At 45.8% G+C, this 21,648-nt stretch overlaps 1 protein-coding gene across 2 annotated transcripts in view; it reads right to left on the bottom strand.

The window, feature by feature from the left end:
- The window catches only part of GRIN2A (glutamate ionotropic receptor NMDA type subunit 2A), a 219,829-nt gene that overhangs the window by 20,577 nt on the left and 177,604 nt on the right, over positions 1–21,648 (bottom strand). For both annotated transcript variants that reach the window (XM_083413336.1, XM_083413335.1), the window contains exon 12: positions 2,280–2,467. In XM_083413336.1, the coding sequence (XP_083269462.1) occupies positions 2,280–2,467 (188 nt within the window). The remainder of the gene's footprint in view (positions 1–2,279; positions 2,468–21,648) is intronic.

Below are 21,648 nucleotides of genomic sequence, written 5' to 3'. Positions count from 1 at the left end.
CACTGTGCTCTGCCTGGTCGTGAGGAAAAACTACTTTTTGTTACTTATGAATAAGACTGTTGTGTCTTCATTCTTTTAGGAGGGCTCCAAGGGGTCTTACCAGGAATAATAGGACATATCTCAATCTGGGCAAGCCAGATTGAATTGTTTGTTGTCTCACGCGAGTTTGCAGACAGCTTTGTGCTGCATAAAAGGGGGAATGCACTCTGCTATATAAAGAAACTTGCTAGCACGAGTTAGGAAGGGTATTAAGAATCAATATTTCCTCTCCTGCCCCCCTCAACATTCCCACATCCACACGGTCACCCTAGAGTCAAATGAAGCACAGCATGATACACACAAGAGCTTTCCAAATAATGCAATCACCCTGTGCTGAGAGGCCATTTGAGGATGAAAAAGTTGACCGGCTTCAAAACAACAAGCAACCTCTCCTTGGAACAGAGATGACTGAGTAATAGCTATCAAGGCTATTTGCAAGCTAATAGCTATCTATAGTCTGCCATGACCCTGTTCTTCAAAGCTCAGTAGGCTTTGGATTGTTAAACAGAATGTCTGATATTTCTCTCTCTCTCTCTCTCTCTCTCTCTCTCTCTCTCTCTCTCTCTCATATCATGCCAGGCAAAGCATAATTTCCCACATATTCCCACCACTTCCCATTCCCCCAGCTATATCCCCTCTCTACTCCAAAGGAAACAGTGGGAACACCGCACTGGGAATGCTTTGCAGAAAAAGTTCAGACTGGTTGGGGGAGAGGAAAGGAAAGAAAGGATGATTTACAATGCCGCTGGCTGCAATCCTCAGCACCACAGTTCACCCTCCAGGTAGGAAGCAGGCTCAGCCTCCAACATTATCATAAATGACATTTCTCCCAGATGAATGAATGGGCAGTTTGATGGGGCACTTGTTACAAAGAGGGCAGAATTGGAATCTCCCATCTGATTCCATTGTTCCGGATTTTGTTGACAGGACAGTATCTCGGCAGACTCGGTGGACGTGCTGTGCTCCTCAGGGTTCCATGATGAAATATTTAAGCCTTCTGTCAATTTCTCCAGTTTAGGAAGACTGGAGCTTCGTGCTCAGAAGGTGCTGTTGCCAGTAGGAGCTGAGGCCCATTGGGTAGAAGGCAGGGAGGCCAACAGCAGGTGGCGCCAGAGCCAATGAAAGGCACTGCCAACTCCTCCTAGTTTTCTCCTCCTTCTGAATACTACAAGGGCAACATTGTTTTGACAAGCTTTTCCACCTGGATGAAAAGATCTCTGTCTTAGCTGTTCGTTTTGTGTTGTTCTTCAATCTACCTTCCTTCCTCATTTATTTTGGACTGTTTTCAAAGATATTTTAAGGCGCTTTTATGGTGTTTAGAAATCACCCTGACATACATGCAAAAGGTGATATATAAATACATGAAGAATAAACTTATGAAAAGAGGAAGTTGAACTATGCTCATCATCCTGAAATGAAAAGCAGAACTTTACAAATGAATTATATTTTAGGTGGCTCAGGGAACTTTGTTATGGGGTGACCTAATAATTTGGTTAATAATAATAATAATAATAATAATAGATAATGGTTAATATCAACTAATAGCAATTAATGTTAATAATTGAATAACATAAATAAAAGGTAAAGGTAAAGGTACCCCTGCCCGTACAGGCCAGTCTTGACAGACTCTAGGGTTGTGCGCCCATCTCACTCAAGAGGCCGGGGGCCAGCGCTGTCCGAAGACACTTCCGGGTCACATGGCCAGCGTGACATCGCGGCCAGAGCCGCACACGGAAACGCCGTTTACCTTCCCGCTAGTAAGCGGTCCCTATTTATCTACTTGCACCCGGAGGTGCTTTCGAACTGCTAGGTTGGCAGGCGCTGGGACCGAACAACGGGAGCGCACCCCGCCGCGGGGATTCGAACCACCGACCTTTCGATCGGCAAGCCCTAGGCACTGAGGCTTTTACCCACAGCGCCACCCGCGTCCCAATAACATAAATACTTAATTCTTAATACTTTAGGAGTGGTGGTATCCTTTGGAACTCCCTGCTGGATTTTTCAGCACCTACTGAGGACGTTCCGTGGAGATTTCTTATCCTAGTCTCTTTCTATATCAGATCTGAAATGGTTTCCTTAATTGTTTTTATTGCGAATATTTGTACTGATGCTTTAATTGCTGATCGCTCTGGGTTGTTTGATGGGAGGCAACGCACGAATGAAATGGAAAGAATGAATAAATGAAATTGCCTCTCTTGCAAGAACACCTCGAGCAGGGAGAAAAAGTCCTCCGGACTTACCATCGCCGACAAATTGCAGCAATGCAAGATCGATGGCCCTTTTCCACGGCGACCCCTTCTGGAGAGCGATCCCATAGCCCGTCGTGGCAAAGATGTACCCACTGCCGATGGTGACCAGCTTGCACCCCTCATCCCGCCCGGCCTTGTAGTTCAGCACCGCTGCATCATAGATGAAAGCATCCAACTTCCTGAAATAAAAAGTGGTGTTTTACAAGACACATTCAAGACAGCAGGCAAGTGAGCTCACGATTGGCGTTGGTGGCCTAGCGGCACTCAGAAGGATTCTCCAGCAAGGTTAAGAGGCTTCTGCACTTTCAAACAATGACCAGGAGAGAAAAGAATAATCTTACAAATTTAAGGAGTTAACTGCCATGGGCTACAGTAGGGCTGCCCCCTTTGTTCTGGCAAAATACAAAATACAGGACAGGGAAGGGGCTGAAGAGACTTCAAAGCAATCCACCGCAATCTATTGCTGTCTAACAGGATGGCCCCTCTGGAATTTGTCACACACACACAAATACACAAACACACAAAGAAGAAGAAGAAGAAGAAGAAGAAGAAGAAGAAGAAGAAGAGGAGGAGGAGTTTGGATTTGATATCACGCCTTTCACTCCCTTTAAGGAGTCTCAAAGCGGCTAACATTCTCCTTTCCCTTCCTCCCCCACAACAAACATTCTGTGTGGTGAGTGAGGCTGAGAGACTTCAGAGAAGTGTGACTGGCCCAAGGTCACCCAGCAGCTGCATGTGGAGGAGCGGAGACGCGAACCCGGTTCCCCAGATTACGAGACTACCGCTCTTAACCACTACACCACACTGGCTCACCACACACACACACATGCATTTATAAATCTCCTTCTGCCTGCCTACCCAAAGCTTAAATACACATCATTTCACACACTCTTTCATATATATATATATATATATATATATATATATTTCTGTTTTACAATTTAAAGTACTCATTTATACATCCTTAAGATATCAATGACTTCCCTTCTTCTCTTTCCATGGTTCATTTTACATATCATAAATCCCTGCATATTTTACAGAAACTATACCATTCAGTCTTCTATTATTACAACCATCATAACTTATTTGCACTGTTAAATTTATCTTAATGCTGCCAGCGTTTTCAGCTGTACACAGTTATTTTCCATATACTCAATAAACGTTTTCTTGTCTTCTCTAAACATACGTTCTTCTTGTTCTCTTATTTTATATATTAAGTCTTCAAGCTGAGCATATTCCATCAGTTTAAGTTGCCATTCTTCTTTAGTTGGAACCTCGCTCGTTTTCTGTTTTGGGGCTAACAAAACATGGGCCACAGTAGTGGCATACATAAATAACCTTTTTTGACAACTGGGAATTTCAGTCTTGAAGGGGGGTGAAATATACTCAGAGTCGCAAAGTGATTTCATGCTCTTTATTCAGCTCATAGTGGTGAGGAGGAATGAATGAAAGTCCCCTCAAAGTATCTGCTTTATATACATTATTTATACAATGGGCTGCACATGATTGGCTAATTCTGGAATTCTACTGTAGCCAATCAGGTTGTGGATTCACTTATATCTTGAGCATGATTGGGTGGTTCCTGCCAACCAATCATACTGCTGCATTGTTCTAGGACCAATCAGACTGCTGCAATTTGGATCCTATTGTTCTAGGACCAATCAGACTTCTGCAGTTTGGATCCTATTCAACTCAGTACATAACAGGGGGGGGGAGGGAGGGACGGAGGGAGGGAGGAAGGAAGGAAGGAAGGAAGGAAAGAAGGAAGGAAGGAAGGAAGGAAGGAAGGAAGGAAGGAATATTGTACCCAATATACTGTCGTCAATCAGAAATTATTTCAAGTATGCCATTCTATGATTAAATCCATCTTTCTGACACAACCTTATCATGTAATGGTCATCATAATACTATTATCAGCCCCAAATAATAAAATGAAATAAAGCGCCAGGTGGATTATAGAAAAAGAAGGTAGAAATTCAATCCTCTTTGAGACAGTGGAAGGCCTTTCCGAGGCTATCAGATGTAACCGTGTAAAGGATCTGTTTTTAAAATAGACACAGAAATCTTCTTTCAAGGTTCACAGTCCCTGCCCTCATTATTTCTACTTTTCAACAGAAGCAAGGGGGGGGGGAGTGAACATGTGGAACATTTAAAATAAAAAATTAGTCAGGGCAGTTCCACTTTACAAAAAGGCTGCAGCGAAAAGACAATCGCTACATAGGTCGCTGCCTTATACAGAGTCAGAAATGTGGTCCATACAGTTAATAATGATTTATTCTTAATAATAATAATTTATTATTTGTACCCCGCCCATCTGGCTGGGTTTCCCCAGCCACTCTGGGCGGCTTCCACAGAGACCAAAAATACACTAAAATGTCACACATTAAAAACTTCCCTGAACAGGGCTGCCTTAAGATGTCTTCTGAATGTCAGGTAGTTGTTTTTCGCTTTGACATCTGATGGGAGGGCGTTCCACAGGGCCGGGGCCACTACCAAGAAGGCCCTCTGCCTGGTTCCCTGTAGCTATGCTTCTCACAATGAGGGAACCGCCAGAAGGCCCTCGGCGCTGGACCTCAGTGTCCGGGCAGAACGATGGGGGTGGAGACGCTTCTTCAGGTATACTGGGCCGAGGCCATTTAGGGCTTTAAAGGTCAACACCAACACTTTGAATTGTGCTCGGAAACATACTGGGAGGCAATGTAAGTCTTTCAGGACCGGTGTTATGTTGTCTCGGCGGCTGCTCCCAGTCACCAGTCTAGCTGTCGCATTCTGGATTAGTTGTAGTTTCCGGGTCACCTTCAAAGGTAGCCCCACGTAGAGCGCATTGCAGTAGTCCAAGCGGGAGATAACCAGAGCATGCACCACTCTGGCAAGACAGTCCACAGGCAGGTAGGGTCTCAGCCTGCGTACCAGGTGGAGTTGGTAGTTCAGTAATGTCTTCACTGACTGGCAGGGGTTCGCCAGGCTTTCAGGAGATGGTCCATCTCAGCTCTACTTGGAGATGTCAGGGATTGAACCTCGCATCTTTTGCATGCAAAGCAGGTGCTCTCCCACTCAGCTACCCCAAATACATAGGTGGTGACTCATAGCTGTGGACAACACATAGGCAACTGCGCTATACAGAGTCAGATCGCTGGTGCATCTAGCTCAGTATTGAACCTGGGACCTTCTGACTGCAAGACAGATGCTCTACCATTGATCTACAGCCCTTTTCCCATTTACAGTGGTACCTCAGGTTAAGTACTTAATTCGTTCCGGAGGTCTGTACTTAACCTGAAACTGTTCTTAACCTGAAGCACCACTTTAGCTAATGGGGCCTCCTGCTGCTGCCGCGCTGCCGGAGCAAGATTTCTGTTCTCATCCTGAAGCAAAGTTCTTAACCTGAAGCACTGTTTCTGCGTTAGCGGAGTCTGTAACCTGAAGCGTATGTAACCTGAAGCGTATGTAACCCGAGGTACCACTGTATTCCAAATAAAGTAACTGCTTCTGCGTGTGTGCGCACACACACACACACACTATGGGAATAGCCTTGCTTGATAAAATCAGCAGGGACCACAACAGCTGGCGTGTGTTGCTGCTACTTTTGCTATAAGAGTAATCCAAAGTTCTGCACCAAGAACTCTGCAACCTACAAGGAGAATTGCAGCACAGCAGGAGAGGGTCACACTTTCAATCTCAACGAAAGGAGCCCAGTTAAAAATCCTGAGCTGTTGTCCGTCATTGTAGACCATGGGTAGGCAAATTAAGGCCTGGGGCCGGATCAGGCCCAATTGCCTTCTATTTCCAGCCCATGGACGGTCTGGGAATCAGAGTGTTTTTACATGAGTAGAATGTGTCCTTTTATTTGTGGGGCACAGGAATTAGTTCATTTCCCCCCTTCAAAATATAGTCTGGCCCCCCACAAGGTCTGAGGGGTAGTGGACCGGCCTCCTGCTGAAAAGGTTTGCTGATCCCTGTTAGACAATACTGAGCTGCATGGATCGTTGGTCTGATTCATCAGAAGGCAGCTTCCCCGTGTTACTATGTAAATGAAGCAGGCACGATGGCACACCTATGCTTAGTTCGCATAACAAACGCAAGTGAGAAGCTAGGACGATTCCTCCAAATGCATTAGAAGCACATAGGCAAGAGAAAGTGTTGCTTTCAGGCTCTGTCATGAAAGATGAAGGCCAGAAGTGCCCTGGTTTTTCTTCAGATGGAGAGCATAGCATGAGTGACCAGGCCAGCAGAGAGAGAGAGATCTTAATTTTACTGCATGCAGTGTGCTTAAAGAAAATGTAATGAAAATGATGTCTAGGTGGTATTTAACACCAGTTAAAATGTACAGAACAAAAAATTGAATGTTGGAAATGTAAGGAAAAGGAAGTTACTTTTTATCATACGTGGAGGACATGTAAAGACGTAAAAGCTTTCTGGGAAATGATATATAATAAGTTAAAGAAGATGTTCGAAAACACCTTTGTTATAAAAAACAACAACCAGAAGCTTTCTTATTGGGTATAGTGGGTAAAGAGATACCGAGACAAGATAAAAAATTGTTCTTATATGCAACAAGTGCAGCAAGAACTTTGTTAGCCCAAAAATGGAAGCAACATGAAGTACCAACAAAAGAAGAGTGGCAGATGAAACTGATGGACTTTGCAAAACTGGTGAAACTGATGGGAAGAATCTGTAACCAGTGAGATCAGGCATTCCAAAAAGACCAGAATAAATTTATATTACAGTTGGGACGCGGGTGGCGCTGTGGGTTAAACCACAGAGCCTAGGGCCTGCTCCTGCCAACCTAGCAGTTCAAAAGAACGTCAAATTGCAAGTAGATAAATAGGTACCGCTCCGGCGGGAAGGTAAACTGCGTTTCCATGCGCTGCTCTGGTTCGCCAGAAGTGGCTTAGTCATGCTGGCCACATGACCCGGAAGCTGTATGCCAGCTCCCTCGGCCAATAAAGTGAGATGAGCGCCACAACCCCACAGTCGGCCATGACTGGACCTAATGGTCAGGGGCCCCTTTACCCCTTTACCTTTACTATATTTGAAAGACAACTGTGAGCAGTTAACATCACTAGCAGGGTTAGTTGAAGAGGTGTAAGATGAAGTTATTACTTATTCGGGTTGAATAACTTAACACCCCAGGTAATGATATAACAAGAATAGTACGATAGCATGATAATCTTTATTGTCATTGTCCCATACAGAACAACAAAATTGGGGGGGGGGGGGGATGTACATAAGACATTCAAAACCAACAAGCCTGTTATCCCAGCTATCCCAACCTGGTTAGCCCCCTAAAAACTCTGATACCCCATTTTTAAAATACAGTGGTACGTCGGGTTAAGAACTTAATTCGTTCTGGAGGTCTGTTCCTAACCTGAAACTGTTCTTAACCTGAAGCACCACTTTAGCTAATAGGACCTCCTGCTGCCGCTGCGCCGCTGCTGCACGATTTCTGTTCTCATCCTGAAGTAAAGTTCTTTACCCGAGGTAATATTTCTGGGTTAGCGGAGTCTGTAACCTGAAGCGTCTGTAACCCGAGGTACCACTGGGCTCCCATAGAGACTCCCTACACTGCTTTTAAAACCAAAATCACATTTGAATAGAAATTGTTTCTCAGGCGGCTAGTCCTAGCCTTTGTAGCCCTGTACCTTCTTCCAGAAGGCAGAAGCTGAAAGAGATCATTTCTGGGGTGCACACTATCCTGAGCTATCTCTGCAGCTTTCTTATGGCACCTGGAAGCGTAGATTTGAATAGGAGAGGAAGTGAAATGCAAGAATGCAAAATTTAATTTTGTAAACCATTAGGCAGGAGGGAGGGAAGTCGATAGGCTCAGTTGAGCCAAAGAGATATAATAAAGTGATATGATGCTATGTAATGTGATTATATGTAAAACTAATAAAAATTATCATAAAGATGGAGGGAGGGAGGGAGAGAGAGAGAGAGAGAGAGAGAGAGAGAGAGAGAGAGCTAACAAGCAGGTTGGTGAGTGGCCTAGGCTGGTCTTCCCATGTTCCCCGTGTCATAATTGCCACCGCCACCACCCTCCACCGACCCATTTGTTCACTCGCACGTGCACATGACAGGGTGCTAGAAGCTCGTGGTCTGAGCAGGCGGGTGGAGGATAGGGATTGGCAAGGGGGTGTCAGGGAGGTGGACAAAAGGAGCTGAGAAGGGATGGGGGGTAGAAGGCGATGGGGGGGTTGGAAAGGATGGAGATGCGAGGGGGTGAAAGGTTAGCAAGGGACCGGAACATTGGCAGTGTTGGTATCCGGCTTTGGGGAATCAGATCTCTCCCACGGTGGCAGCCAAGAATCAGAGAAACAATAGAAGTTCTTACCAAGCAATTTATTCAATCATACACAGAGAGCGACGAAGGAATGCAGCCTTCCCTAATAATGGCATTGCTCCAAGTAAAGTCCCACCCCATCTTCCCTATTGGTTAATCTGAGCTTTCTGTCGCTGATCTCTCTGTTCTACTACCCTCAATGCCTGCCTGGTCCTGGGAGAGGGGGTGGGTCAGGAATGCTCTCCAAGGACACTGAGCCTTTCAGCTGTCACTCCCCTGGTGGGGCTTCTTCTTCTTCCTGCTGTTCCTCCTCCAATATTTCCCAGCCTCTGCCATCTGCAGCCTCTGAACTATGCCCTTCTGCAAACCACTGTTCTAAATCTATACTGTTCTCCTGTTCTTGAGAAGGTTCAGGGGGAAAGGGCGGGGCAGTTCCCATCATTCCTCCTCAGTCCAACCCCTAACAGTTGGTGAGCAACAAGCAGGAGCAGAGGTCCCTAGTTAAAAAGTCAAACCATTGGTCCACCCAGCTAAATACTTCCAACACTGATTGGCAGCAGCTCTCTGGTGTGTCAGAAAGGGAGTTTCTTCTGGCTGTACCTGGAGATACCAGATGTTGTTGTTGTTGTTGATGATGATGATGATGATGATGATGATGATGATTTATTATTTATACCCCGCCCATCTGGCTGGGTTTCCCCAGCCACTCTGGGTGACTTCCAACAAACTATTAAAATACAGTAGTCTGTTAAACATTAAAAGCTTCCTTAAACAGGGCTGCCTTCAGATGTCTTCTAAAAGTCTGGTAGTTGTTCTTCTCTTTGACATCTGGTGGGAGGCTGTTCCACAGGGCGGGTGCCACTACCGAGAAGGCCCTCTGCCTGGTTCCCTGTAACTTGGCTTCTCGCAGTGAGGGAACCGCCACAAGGCCCTCGGTGCTGGACCTCAGTGTCCGGGCAGAACGTTGAGCCTGGGCCTTTCATCATGCAAAGCAAACATTATCTTCCTGAGTTTCAGATTCCACTGGCTCCACCTGGAGCCTCTCCATGACCCATCACCAAAATCCTCTGAGTGTACACAGCACTGAATCACGGACAGAATCTCCCCGAGAGCAACATTGTCCCCTGAAGATTGCATCCCGTTATTACCACTGTTACATAACTCTGTGTTATCGCCCCTGTTGCCTGAGTAGTGCACAGCCATCCATCACCGGTCTAGGAAATAAGATTTCGCTGACAGGGCCGCGCTGCTTAACTCTCTTTATAAAAAGACTCGTTGAGAGAGAAAGTAGAAACAAATGGCTTCGGCGCTTGATACAATCCCGGTGTTCATTACATGTCTTTCAGGCAAAGTTTTCAAAGTGGGAAATCAACAAGACTAGCAAAAGTCTCTCTCGTAAAGATGAAGAGCTGCTGGTGGCGTCGCTCAAGGGAGGAGAGGCTGTGGTGGAACACCTGGTTCCAATGCAAATGGTCACAGGAGAGAAAAGGGCATTGTCTCAACGCAAGTAGAAACACATTCCAGATGTCAGGCACTGGGTGGATGAGGAGGAGTGGTGGAGACCTTCTGTGCTGGGCCCAGGGGTAACCAGAGCAAAACGGTCCAGGTCTGGTCCCAAATCCAAGGATTCCACAAGGAGTCAGTCCGAAAGGACCAAGGCAGAACACAAAGGCAGGAGACCAGGCTAGGTCAGGCACAGTGTAACAGGCAGGTTCCAGGTAGCAGCAATGTTGCTCCCGCAACCTGGGGCGGGGTCCGGCAGCCTTTTATCTCTGACGGGGTAACGGCCGGTCCTGATCCCCCAGCGACTCACCTCCCTGTCTCGCCCGAAGGCGAGCACTCCTCCTGCAAGTACTCAGATCTCCTTCTCTCGGACCTCAGTCTCTGCAGCTCGGGAGACTTCGGTGGGTTACTAGACCCAGGGGCCGCCTCAGCCTCCCCTGACCCAACCAGTAGTGGAGCAGCTGTAAGTGATGGCCCAGCTGAAGGCAATGAGGTAATCCCCGCATCTGGAGCCAGGGCAGGCTCAGGCCCCTGACTCGGCCCAGCTGGTGCTTGTTGCAGAGGAACCTGTGCAGACTGGGGCTCTTCAGAATCAGGCCCCAGACTAGGTTCAGCTGCTGCCTGAGGCAAAGGATCCAGTGCGGACTGAGACTCCTCTGGCTCCGAGTCCAAGCCTGAGTCCCAGGCCATCACAGGTTCAGGTCCTCCCTCTGGAGAAGGAGAAAACAAGCTTGCTCCATCTTCCATGTGACAGCCATTCAGATGTTTGAAGATGGCTATCATGTCGCCTCTCTGTTTCCTCTTCTCCAGGCTAAACATACCCAGCTCCTTCAACCATTCCTCATACGGCTTGGTTTCCTGACCTAGGATGGGTGCTTTTCACCCCTTCACCTGGCTTATAGGACAACAATAGTTTGTTGTGTGAGCTGAGCTGGATGCAGGTTGGAAAAGCTAGAGACACAGACACATGCTGGATCTGTGCTGGACTAAGGGAGAAGCAAGATGCATTGGTGTGTTGATGCCGTGGGCCCTCCCATCCTATGCTCAGGTTGCAAATATGTGCAAATAAAGCCATATAACCTAAAGACACCACAGTCTCTGCTGACCTTCATTCCAGGGAGATCGAGCCCCAGGTGAGCACTGGAACCCCAGGAATCTGTCGCCACTCAGAAATTGGGGTGGCGTGCAACCATGCATTTGCTAAGAGTGGATGTCAACCCTGCGCTGCAAAGGAACCCAGCGTTTGTGCTGGGCGGCTGAAGGAAGAAGAAAGAGATGAGCTTTTGCAGTGCCCTTAATGCAGTTTGACAAATGGAGCTTCATGGCACCTTTCAGGCAGGCTAAAAAATAAAAATAAACCTACCAAGTGTTCTGCATTGCTTGTCCATAGTAAGTCAAACTGACACACTCACATCTGTCAGGCTCCCTCTGATGTCACCCTCACTCCTCTGTGTGCCAGCTTAGAAAATTGTCTTTTCTCTGTCAGAGGGGCACACGGAAAAGTTGCGTGCAAAGCTATTTAGCTTTGCTACACGGGGAGTCTGTTATGATGTGGTTACAAGTGTGCAATTATTGTTGTTGTCGTTCCATTAATGTACACAGGGCTTTACATTCAGGTGCAAGAGTTGTAGCTCAGAAGTAGAGCGTCTGCTTTGCATGCAGAGGGTCCCAATTTCTATCCCCCATCGTCTCCAGGAAGGCCGGGTAAATTACAAAAATCACCTTGGCATTATGTTATTCCACCCCATTCATTCCACCACAAGGGAAACACAATGAAAATGGGGATGGCGAGGGGGGAACCTGCAAGGCATTGTTTGAGTAAGGAAAGCAACAGCAGCAGCAGCAGATACTGATCACGATCTCTGGGCTGACTTCTGTTCCAGATGTGGGGCAAATCGGCAAACAATGGCAACTTCTGTTCGTGAGCCCATTTTCATCAGGATTCTCCAACATCCCTAATTGAGAAGGGCCTTTGAGGAGGGATTGCTGCCCCGTGGCAAAGAGTTTCTTTTGCATCAAGAGGGTCCCTGTTTGCAAAGTGGAAGGTGTTTGTATGTACAGCGGTACCTCAGTTTAAGTACTTAATTCGTTCCGGAGGTCCGTTCTTAACCTAGCCGCGATCGACCATAAACACCCCGGGGATCTACCTGTCGATCGCGGTCGACCAGTTGAACATGTCTGGTTTTGATGATGCCCTGGGTCCATTCCAAATCTGTGACCCTGTAGCTTTGAAGCTAGGATGTATAAGAAGGAACTAGGTGAACAGGTCAAACTAGTCTTTTAACCTTAGCCACTCTGTTAAGTACCCTGCATCTTAAAACACTGAGCTCTGTTTCCATAGAAACAAATGGACGGGCCTTTCTCCCTTCCACCTCACCTGGCTAGTGGATAGAAGAACAATAGCCAGAGTTGTGTGGGTGTGTTTGGCTGATGCTGGAAGCTGGAGACAGAGACATGTCTTGCTCTGTGCTGAACCCAAGCTAGACTTTGGAGCTTTCTTGGAAACCGAATGGGGAAATCTGTTGGGGTGCTCATGCCATGAGCCCCTCCATCCTATGCTCAGATTGAATAGATATGTAAATAAAACCATTTATCCTAAAGACACCACAGCCTCCACTGAACTTCATTCCAAGGAAACTGAACCCAGTATAAAGAGGTTGGAACCCCTCGAAGCCTCTTGCTGCTCTATCACTATACTTCAGGTTGTGAAACTATTCCCAATGGCTTACACTGGCTTACGTAGGCTGATTGGGAAGTAAACATTTGGACAGGTTAGTAGCTTTCGTATGCCAATTTGCAAGGCTGCTTTCTTACGCACACATATACAAATCACAGGAAATGGATTCGTTCAGCTCCCGGGCCTGCAACATAAATCAAGAACCTCTACCCTAGAATATGGTTTACTGAGAGCACTCTGCCAGTCTCAGATTTAGAAATACTGTCCCCAGAAAAATCTTTTTTTGCAATCTATCTTTCTGTACCATGTGGTTTTTTTATGCCTGATCTATTGATCTGAACTCATTCTGTCTGATATAACTAAGTAGATGGTATAGAAATAACTTTCGTAGTTACTCTATGTGACAAATGGTTGCCAAATTTTGCTCTTCCCACCAGTCCTAATCTAAATAGCAGCTGTTAGCACTTTTCTGTTGGTGCAGTAAAAAATGGAGCAACCAGTACCTCTTCTCCATAAGAACCACCCATCTAGATCAGTCTAGCAATGGAGGAGTCAGGCAACTTCCTTTTCACATCAGTTCTGCACAGACTCAATCGTACATCCATTCCATAATCATTTTTGTGGATTTTTTAAAAATTCAAAATTTTGCCTTTAAACTGTGCATACTTTATAAGCATTTTATATGTATTCTCCCCCAAAATATGTAATATTTTTGTATACTTTCCACTACATTTTCTCCAAAAATATGTATCTCCATACACATTTCCCCCCGAAACCAACCTTCCCTCCTTCCTTCCTTCCTTCCTTTCTTTCTTTCTTTCTTTCTTTCTTTCTTTCTTTCTTTCTTTCTTTCTTTCTTTCTTTCTCATGCCTTCTTAAACCAAAACTGCATTGCGAAAATCGGGCATTTGTGCAATCCTAGAGAAAGCTGAATTCTGACCCAGTATACACGTCTGGGATGTGTCCTGTGAACTTTACAATGTAGACCTAACAAATTTCTCCTCCAGCACCTGGTTCACAACAGGAAACCAGTCAGATGCTTCTGGGAAGCCCACAGGTGGAGCAATGTTTATATTCTGTTGTTGCTCCCCATCAACTGATATTCAGAGCAACTGATATATTGCTCCTGAACATAGATGCACTATTTAGCCATGGACCTATCCAATGAATCTGTCCTCCCCTTTTGTAAGGTCACCCAAACAGGCAGCATCTCAAGATAGCACATTCCATTAAGTATCTCTGTGTGTGAAGTCTTTCTTTCTTTGGCTGACCTGAACATCCCACAAATCAGTTTCATTGGATGTCGAATTGTAAAATTATGGAAGGGAGGAAAAAAACTCATTTCCTTCCACACCACCAGTACTTTTTTTACAAGGTGTGACCAGAAGGCTCGGTGAATGATCACAGAAATCGGACAGCAAGAAATATGTGAACATACAACCTTACAGGCCTTCAAAGTAGGCCCCCTCTGATATAATGCACCATTGACAACATTTGTAGAACTGTTGGAAGCTTCTGGAGAAGTCCTCTTTTCATACTGCTTTCAGTTCCCTTGTCACAGCAGCTTGGATGTGTGAAATGTTGGAAAATCTGGGCCCTTTCAGTCCAGATGTTTTGGGAATCCAGTGGGGCCAGATCAGGAGAATATGGAGGGTGGGACAACTCAGTAACCTCAGTAACAATCTCACGCAGAATATGCAACTCTTCCACCATCATTCGGATGGACAGACACCAATCCATGAACTCTCTCGAAATTTGCCGCTGTTCTGCTCGCCGCCAGACTGAGGGTCATCATCAATGGTTTGCCACCCTTCACAGAAACGCTTAAACCACTCATACACTGTCTTTCGAGTTACAGCTTCATCTCCGTGCACAATTGTGAGCTTTTTGTGGGTTTCCGATGCCGATTGTATGTTCGAATATTTCTCGCTGTGTGATTTCTGTGACCATTCACCAAACTTTCGGGTCAAACCTTGTATAAACTTCCCATCATGCCGTGCTGCCCACAGAGTAAGCCCAAGGTCCCACTGGCATAGGCATGGAGCTCAAGGTGACTTACATGGTTTCCGTCCTTCTCAATTAAAACCCACAACAAGCCTTTGAGGTAGGTTAGGCCAAGAGGCAGTGACTGGCTCCCCTGGTCACCTAGTGAGTTTCTTCGTTGGTGATTTGAACCCTGGTCTCTTCCAGATCCTAGTCTGACACCCCTCATAGTTCACCATTCTTTCTTCCTCATCCTCCTCAAATTAACAGCCCCTGACTGAAATCATCATCGGTACGAGAGCACCTTCTCCTCACATGCTTAAGAAGGAGGGAACAGTGCAGGAGGGGGAATCCAAACTTCAGGGAAGACAAAGCGTTCCCACACTGTTTCTATTCTCCCCTTACCAGCCTCATCTGTCAAAACTTCACATTCTCGCACAGCGACATGCGAGGCAACAACAGGGTGTGGGGAGAGAGAGAGAGAGAAGGCTACAAGCACCATCAAAAGCTCCCCACTGCAATTGCCAGATCCCACAGATTCTGCAAAGGCTTTCAGCCGCTTCCTCGTGCCTCCTTTCTGCCTGGTGAAGACGGTTTCCTTTCTCATTTGCCAGAAAAGGAAGCAGTTGGGAGCTGAACTGACATAGCAGGAGCCTGAACCGTGGATGTTTGAAAGAGCGATTTGTTATTTCTTAGTGGGATTCGCCTTCCTCCCCCTCCCTTTTCATCAAGAAGCCAAGAAAAGGGACATTTTTCCAATGCAATTCATTTGACAAAACACATCCCCTCATTTGTCTATGCAAAGCTCCCTATTCTATGGCTCGCTGTGCCGGGAGAAGCTGTCTTCGGGCTAAATGGCACCTTTGCCGAATTAAAAAGCGGCCAGCAAAGAACCAGGTATGTGTCCTGAACTGGTTGGATGCAGAGGAATGGCGGAAGGAACCAGCTGGGGAACCACCATGGAAAGAAAGATCAGAGCCCAGGGAGTGGTGGTGGGTCAAAGGGAGTGGTCAGAGGGAGAAGAAGAAGATGAATGGGAGAAAGAGGTGTCAGAAGCTGAAGAGGTAACCGGGCTTAGTGAGCAGGGAGAGTCTGTGGCAGAGAGAAGCCCAGAATCAAAGGCAGAAGCTGAAGCAGAAAAGGAGGGAGGTCAAGAGGCAGAGATGAGTCTGGCTGGTGAAGAGTCTTCTAGAACCAGAAGAGGTATGAAGAGGGTGGAGGAGAGATTGGCTTCATACATGCCCAGTCTCCGAATGCTGGGGAAAGCCCTGGAGAAGAGGGCTGGCTGTGGGGAGGCAGGGACTTTCAGTCTCGGCAAGTGATCCATGGGACAAGACCTACTGTGGTCATTAGGCCTGACACTCCACTAAGTGTGCAGATCATGTTCTTACTAGTAAAGAGTTAACTGCAACTTACACAGTGTGATTTACTGGTGGCTTACTCTGACAGTATGTGTTGCAGCAGCAGCAAAAATCAAAATCAAATGCTATTCTAGGCTTCATCAACAGAAGTATAATGTCTAGATCAAGGGAAGTAAGAAGAGCACTCTATTCTGCCTTGGTCAGACCCCACCTGGAATTCTGTGTCCAGTTCTGGGCACCACAATTTAAGAAAGAAATTGACAAGCTGAAACGTGTGCAGAGGAGGGCAACCAAAATGATAAAGGGTCTGGAAACCAAGCTTTAGGAGGAATGGCTGAGGGAGTTGGATATATTTAGCCTGGATAAGAGGAGACTAAGAGGAGATTTAATAGCAATCTTCAAATATTATTATTATTTATTATTTGTTGAATTTATACAATGCCCCATGTCTGGAGGTCTCAGGGCGGTTCACAGAACAAAATCAAAATATAAAACTACAAAATATATACTCAAAATAGAACAACTCAATACCCACCCACCCCCCAAAAAAACCCTCACACATTTTAAAAGGGCATAGGATGTCAAACAAATCAACCAAGGGTCTGGTTAAAAAGGAATGTTTTTGCCCGGCACCTGGCGAACTTCCCTAGGTAGAGATATCCACAGATGGGGAGCCACTGCAGAGAAGACCCATTCTCATTTTGCCACCCTTTGGGCCTCTCATTTAAGGCTTTAAAGGTCAAAACCAGCACTTTGAATTGGGCCCAGAAACTAACTGGTAGCCAACCTGGCTGCTGAATTCTGCACTAGTTGAAGTTTTCGAACCGTCTTCAGAGGTAGAACGCATTGTAGTAATCTAACCTTGAGGTTACCAGAGCATAAAAGGTAAAGCGACCCCTGACCGTTAGGTCCAGTCACGGACGACTCTGGGGTTGCAGCGCTCATCTCGCTTTATTGGCCGAGGGAGCCGGCGTACAGCTTCCAGGTCATGTGGCCAGCATGACTAAGCCGCTTCTGGCGAACCAGAGCAGCACACGGAAACGCCGTTTACCTTCCCACCAGAGCGGTACCTATTTATCTACTTGCACTGGTGTGCTTTCGAACTGCTAGGTTGGCAGGAGCAGGGACCAAGCAATGGGAGCTCACCCTGTCGCAGGGATTCGAACCGCCAACCTTCTGATCGGAAAGCCCTAGGCTCTGTGGTTTAACCCACAGTGCCACCCGTGTTGTGACAAGAGTAATTGGGCTATCCCTGTCCAGATAGGAGCATAGCTGAGCCACCTGCCAAAGCTGATGGAAGGCACTCTGGGCCACTGAGGCCACCTGAGCCTCTGTGTCTTAAGGGCTGTCACATGGAAGATGGAGCAAGCTAGTTTTCTCCTCCTCCGGAGGTTGGACCTGAAGCAATGGATGCAAATTACAAGAAAGGAGATTCCACTTAAACATTAGGAACAATAAGAGCTGTTTGACAGTCGGATGGACTACCTTGGAAGGTTCAAAAATAGAGATTGGATGGCCACCTGTCAGGATACTTTAGTTGTGAAGACTGCATTGCAAGGGGTTGGGCTTCCTTGAGGTCACTTCCAACTCTACAATTCTTTGATTTAAGGAAGGGAGAATTCCTTCCAGCTCCTATTTCATTCCTTTATCACAGGGGTGAGGAACCTCAGAACCAGGAACCAAATGTGACCTTCTGGCACTCCCTCATTGGTACCCGGTACTCTCTCCATATCAGAGGTTACTGGGGATGAAGGAGAAACTGGTTCAGTCTTCAGGGAGGGGAGGCATCTTCCTCCCTCCCTCCCTCCCTTTCCAGGGGCTCATCATGTCATTGATAAGAAACATCAGTCAGGGCGAAGTTCAAAGTGACACCTTGCAATAGCCTTCATTGCATTATTCTTTCCACAGGCAGCAAATCTGATTGAGTATAGATTGGATCTGTGTCCGCAGGCTCTGAGATGCCTGCTCCCTGCAACCCCTGAAGAAATTTGCTATAATAATCTAATCTATTAAACACTGTGTCCATATTTAACTCGTCTTGCAGGGCACCTGGGAGCATCAGCTGAAACACATATGCTTTTTCTTCTTCTTCAGGGAATGCGGCCATTTTGGAAGGGCAACACTCAGGAGCACCTAACGATGCTGAATATTGGAAAATTCGGGACAGACAAAAAGGAAGCATTTTTTTTTGCAGAGCTCGTAGGTGAACTATGGAATTTGGTGCTGGAGAGGTAGTGATGGCCACCAACTTGGATGGTTATCAATACTGGATATAATATTCAGCTAGAATCCTGGGAAAGTTTGTGGAAGGAAGGTATTAACTTTACTGCATGCAGTGCACTTAAAGAAAATGTTATGAAAATTATGTATAGACAGTATTCAACACCAGCTAAACTGGCTAAAATGTGCAAGACAAGAACCATTGAGTGTTGGAAATGTAAAGAAAGGGGAGGTATCTTCTTCCACATGTGGTGGACTTGCAAAGAGGTAAAGGCTTTCTTGGAAATGGTATATAATGAGTAAAAGAAAATGTTTAAAAAATATTTTTGTTAAAAAACCAGAAGCCTTTCTGTTGGGTTTAGTGGGTGAAGAGATACCAAGGGAAGATAAAAGCCTGTTCATGTATGCAACAACGGCAGCAAGAATTCTTTTAGCCCTAAAATGGAAACAACAAGAACTACCAATGAAAGAAGAGTGGCAGGTGAAGATGATGGACTTTGCAAAACTGGCAAAGCTGACAGGAAAAATCCAAAACCAGCAAGATCAAGTATTCCAAAAAGACTGGAGTAAATTTATACGATATCTGAAAGATCATTATAAGCAATTAACACCACCAGCAGGGTTGTCTGAAGACTTGTCATGAGAAATTTTCTACCTTTCTACCTTTGTTTAAATTTTGAGTCATTTTATAATGAGTGCAATTAGAATTGGAAAATGTACATAATGCAATGATATAAGGGTTAATTCTGAAAGCCAAGAGGCGGGAGGGAAGGAAATTGATAGGCTCTAAAGAGCCAGGGCATAAAGTAAATAATGATGATGTGAATGTATATAATTAAATGGAAAATAAATAAAAATTATATATATAAAAAACAAAGTGGATTAGACAACTTGATGGAGGATTGGGCTATCAATGGCTACTAGCCAGGATTGCTACGTCCTAGTGCCTGATCACCTCATCTGTCTCCTGAGAAATCTCTATGTGGGACAAGAAGCTACAGTTAGAACTGGATATGGAACAACTGATTGGTTCAAAATTGGAAAAGGAGTATGACGAGGCTGTATATTGTCTCCCTGCTTATTTAACTTATATGCAGAATTCATTATGCGAAAGGCTGGGCTGGATGAATCCCAAACCAGAATTAATATTGCCAGAAGAAATATCAACAACCTCAGATATGCAGATGACACAACCTTGATGGCAGAAAGTGAGGAGGAATTAAAGAACCTTTTAATGAGGGTGAAAGAGGAAAGCGCAAAATATGGTCTAAAGCTCAATATCAAAAAAACTAAGATCATGGCCACTGGGCCCATCACCTCCTGGCAAATAGAAGGGGAAGAAATGGAGGCAGTGAGAGATTTTACTTTCTTGGGCTCCATGATCACTGCAGATGGTGACAGCAGTCATGAAATTAAAATATGCCTGCTTCTTAGGGGAAAGCAATGACAAACCTAGACAGCATCTTAAAAAGCAGAGACATCACCTTGCCAACGAAGGTCCTTATAGGTAAAGCTATGGTTTTCCCAGTAGTGATGTATGGAAGTGAGAGCTGGACCATCAAGAAGGCTGATCGCTGAAGAACTGATGCTTTTGAATTATGGTGCTGGAGGAGACTCTTGAGTGTCCCATGGACTGCAAGAAGATCACACTGATCCATTCTGAAGGAAATCAGCCCTGAGTGCTCACTGGAAGGACAGATCCTGAAACTGAGGCTCCAATACTTTGGCCTCCTCATGAGAAGAGAAGACTCCCTGGAAAAGACCCTGATGCTGGGAAAGATGGAGGGCACAAGGAGAAGGGGATGACAGAGGATGAGATGGTTGGACAGTGTTCTTGAAGCTACGAACAAGAGTTTGACCAAACTGTGGGAGGCAGTGGAAGACAGGAGTGCCTGGCATGCTCTGGTCCATGGGGTCATGAAGAGTCGGACACGACTAATCGATTAAACAACAACAACCACCTGAATTGTGGGAAGTAGTATGGCTTTTATGTACTGGTAGCTGGGAATCACAGGTGGAAAGTGTGCTGTGGTTCTCAGAATCTGTTTGTGGCCTTCTCATGGGCATCTTGATAGCCACTATGAGAACATTCTGCAGGATCAGGTGGGCCTAAACCTGCAGGGCTCTTCTTAGTATTGGGGTGTTTTGTCATCCTCAAGTGTAGCCTAGTAATTCAAAATGCCGGGACGAAAACTGGAATGGACCCATGGAAGCCCACAACATCAATGGGTCATGGATCATCTTGCCAAACTCGTAATATTTCTTCCTGCTCATTCCTGGCTCAATGCCCCGATACGTTATTCAGCACCAGGGATTAGGCTGAATCCCAAACTATTGTGAGCAATGAATAGAAAGTCGATAAAGACCACATACGCCTTCTTAAGGTCTGGCATTGTTTTTATCGTGGACCAGTCATCGTGAGGCAATTCTTTGATATGGTAATAGTTGACGCAAGGAAAGAAGAAACGTCAACATTACTCTCCTTTAAGGAATAATTTTTAAAAAGTGAACTGTGAAAAAGATGATTTCTGGCTAGACTAGATGGGCCTTTGGTTTGATCCAGGAGCCAGGCTCGTTCGTCTTATCGTGTTCCTCCCTGTTAACTATAGTGTTGCACATTTTGTCTCTATCCTTCCTGAAGGCAGAGAGCAGAAGAGTGGATTCCAAAATGGACCAGCATCAGATTTGTGCAATGGTCTGCAATGGTGCAGATCAGGTGAATCTTCCAACCTTTCCTGGTGGGACTCTACTTATACTCCCATGTTTGTTTGTTTGTTTGTTTGCTTGTTTGTTATGGGACGCGGGTGGCGCTGTGGGTTGAACCACAGAGCCTTGGACTTGCTGATCGAAAGGTTGGCGGTTCGAATCCCTGCGGCGGGGTGAGCTCCCATCGTTCGGTCCCAGCTCCTGCCTACCTAGCAGTTCGAAAGCACTCCTAAGTGCAAATAGATAGATAGGGACCGCTTTCTAGCGGAAAGGTAAACGCCGTTTCTGTGTGCGGCGCTGGTGGTGGCTCGCCAGATGCAGCTTTGTCACGCTAGCCACGTGACCCGGAAGTGTCTTTGGACAGCGCCGGCTCCCGGCCTCTTGAGTGAGATGAGCGCGCAACCCTAGAGTCGGTCATGACTGGCCCTGACGGGCAAGGGTACCTTTACCTTTACCTTTTACCTTGTTTGTTATAGTGCTGTGGTACTTACAAATTCTATTTCTATTTATTTATTTTTATTTAGCAAGTTCTAGACATGCCATTTTAAAAAATTATCTGAGCATTTTACATAAAATAGTACCCAAAAAATGAAAACAGACTTAAAAAACAACAAACAGACATACTGAAATTAT

This window comes from Podarcis tiliguerta, assembly GCF_965153285.1.
Source record: "Podarcis tiliguerta genome assembly, chromosome: 14".
Classification (NCBI taxonomy): domain Eukaryota; kingdom Metazoa; phylum Chordata; class Lepidosauria; order Squamata; family Lacertidae; genus Podarcis; species Podarcis tiliguerta.
The sequence above is the reverse complement of the archived record's forward strand: the minus strand, read 5'-3'. Positions and strand labels throughout refer to the sequence as shown.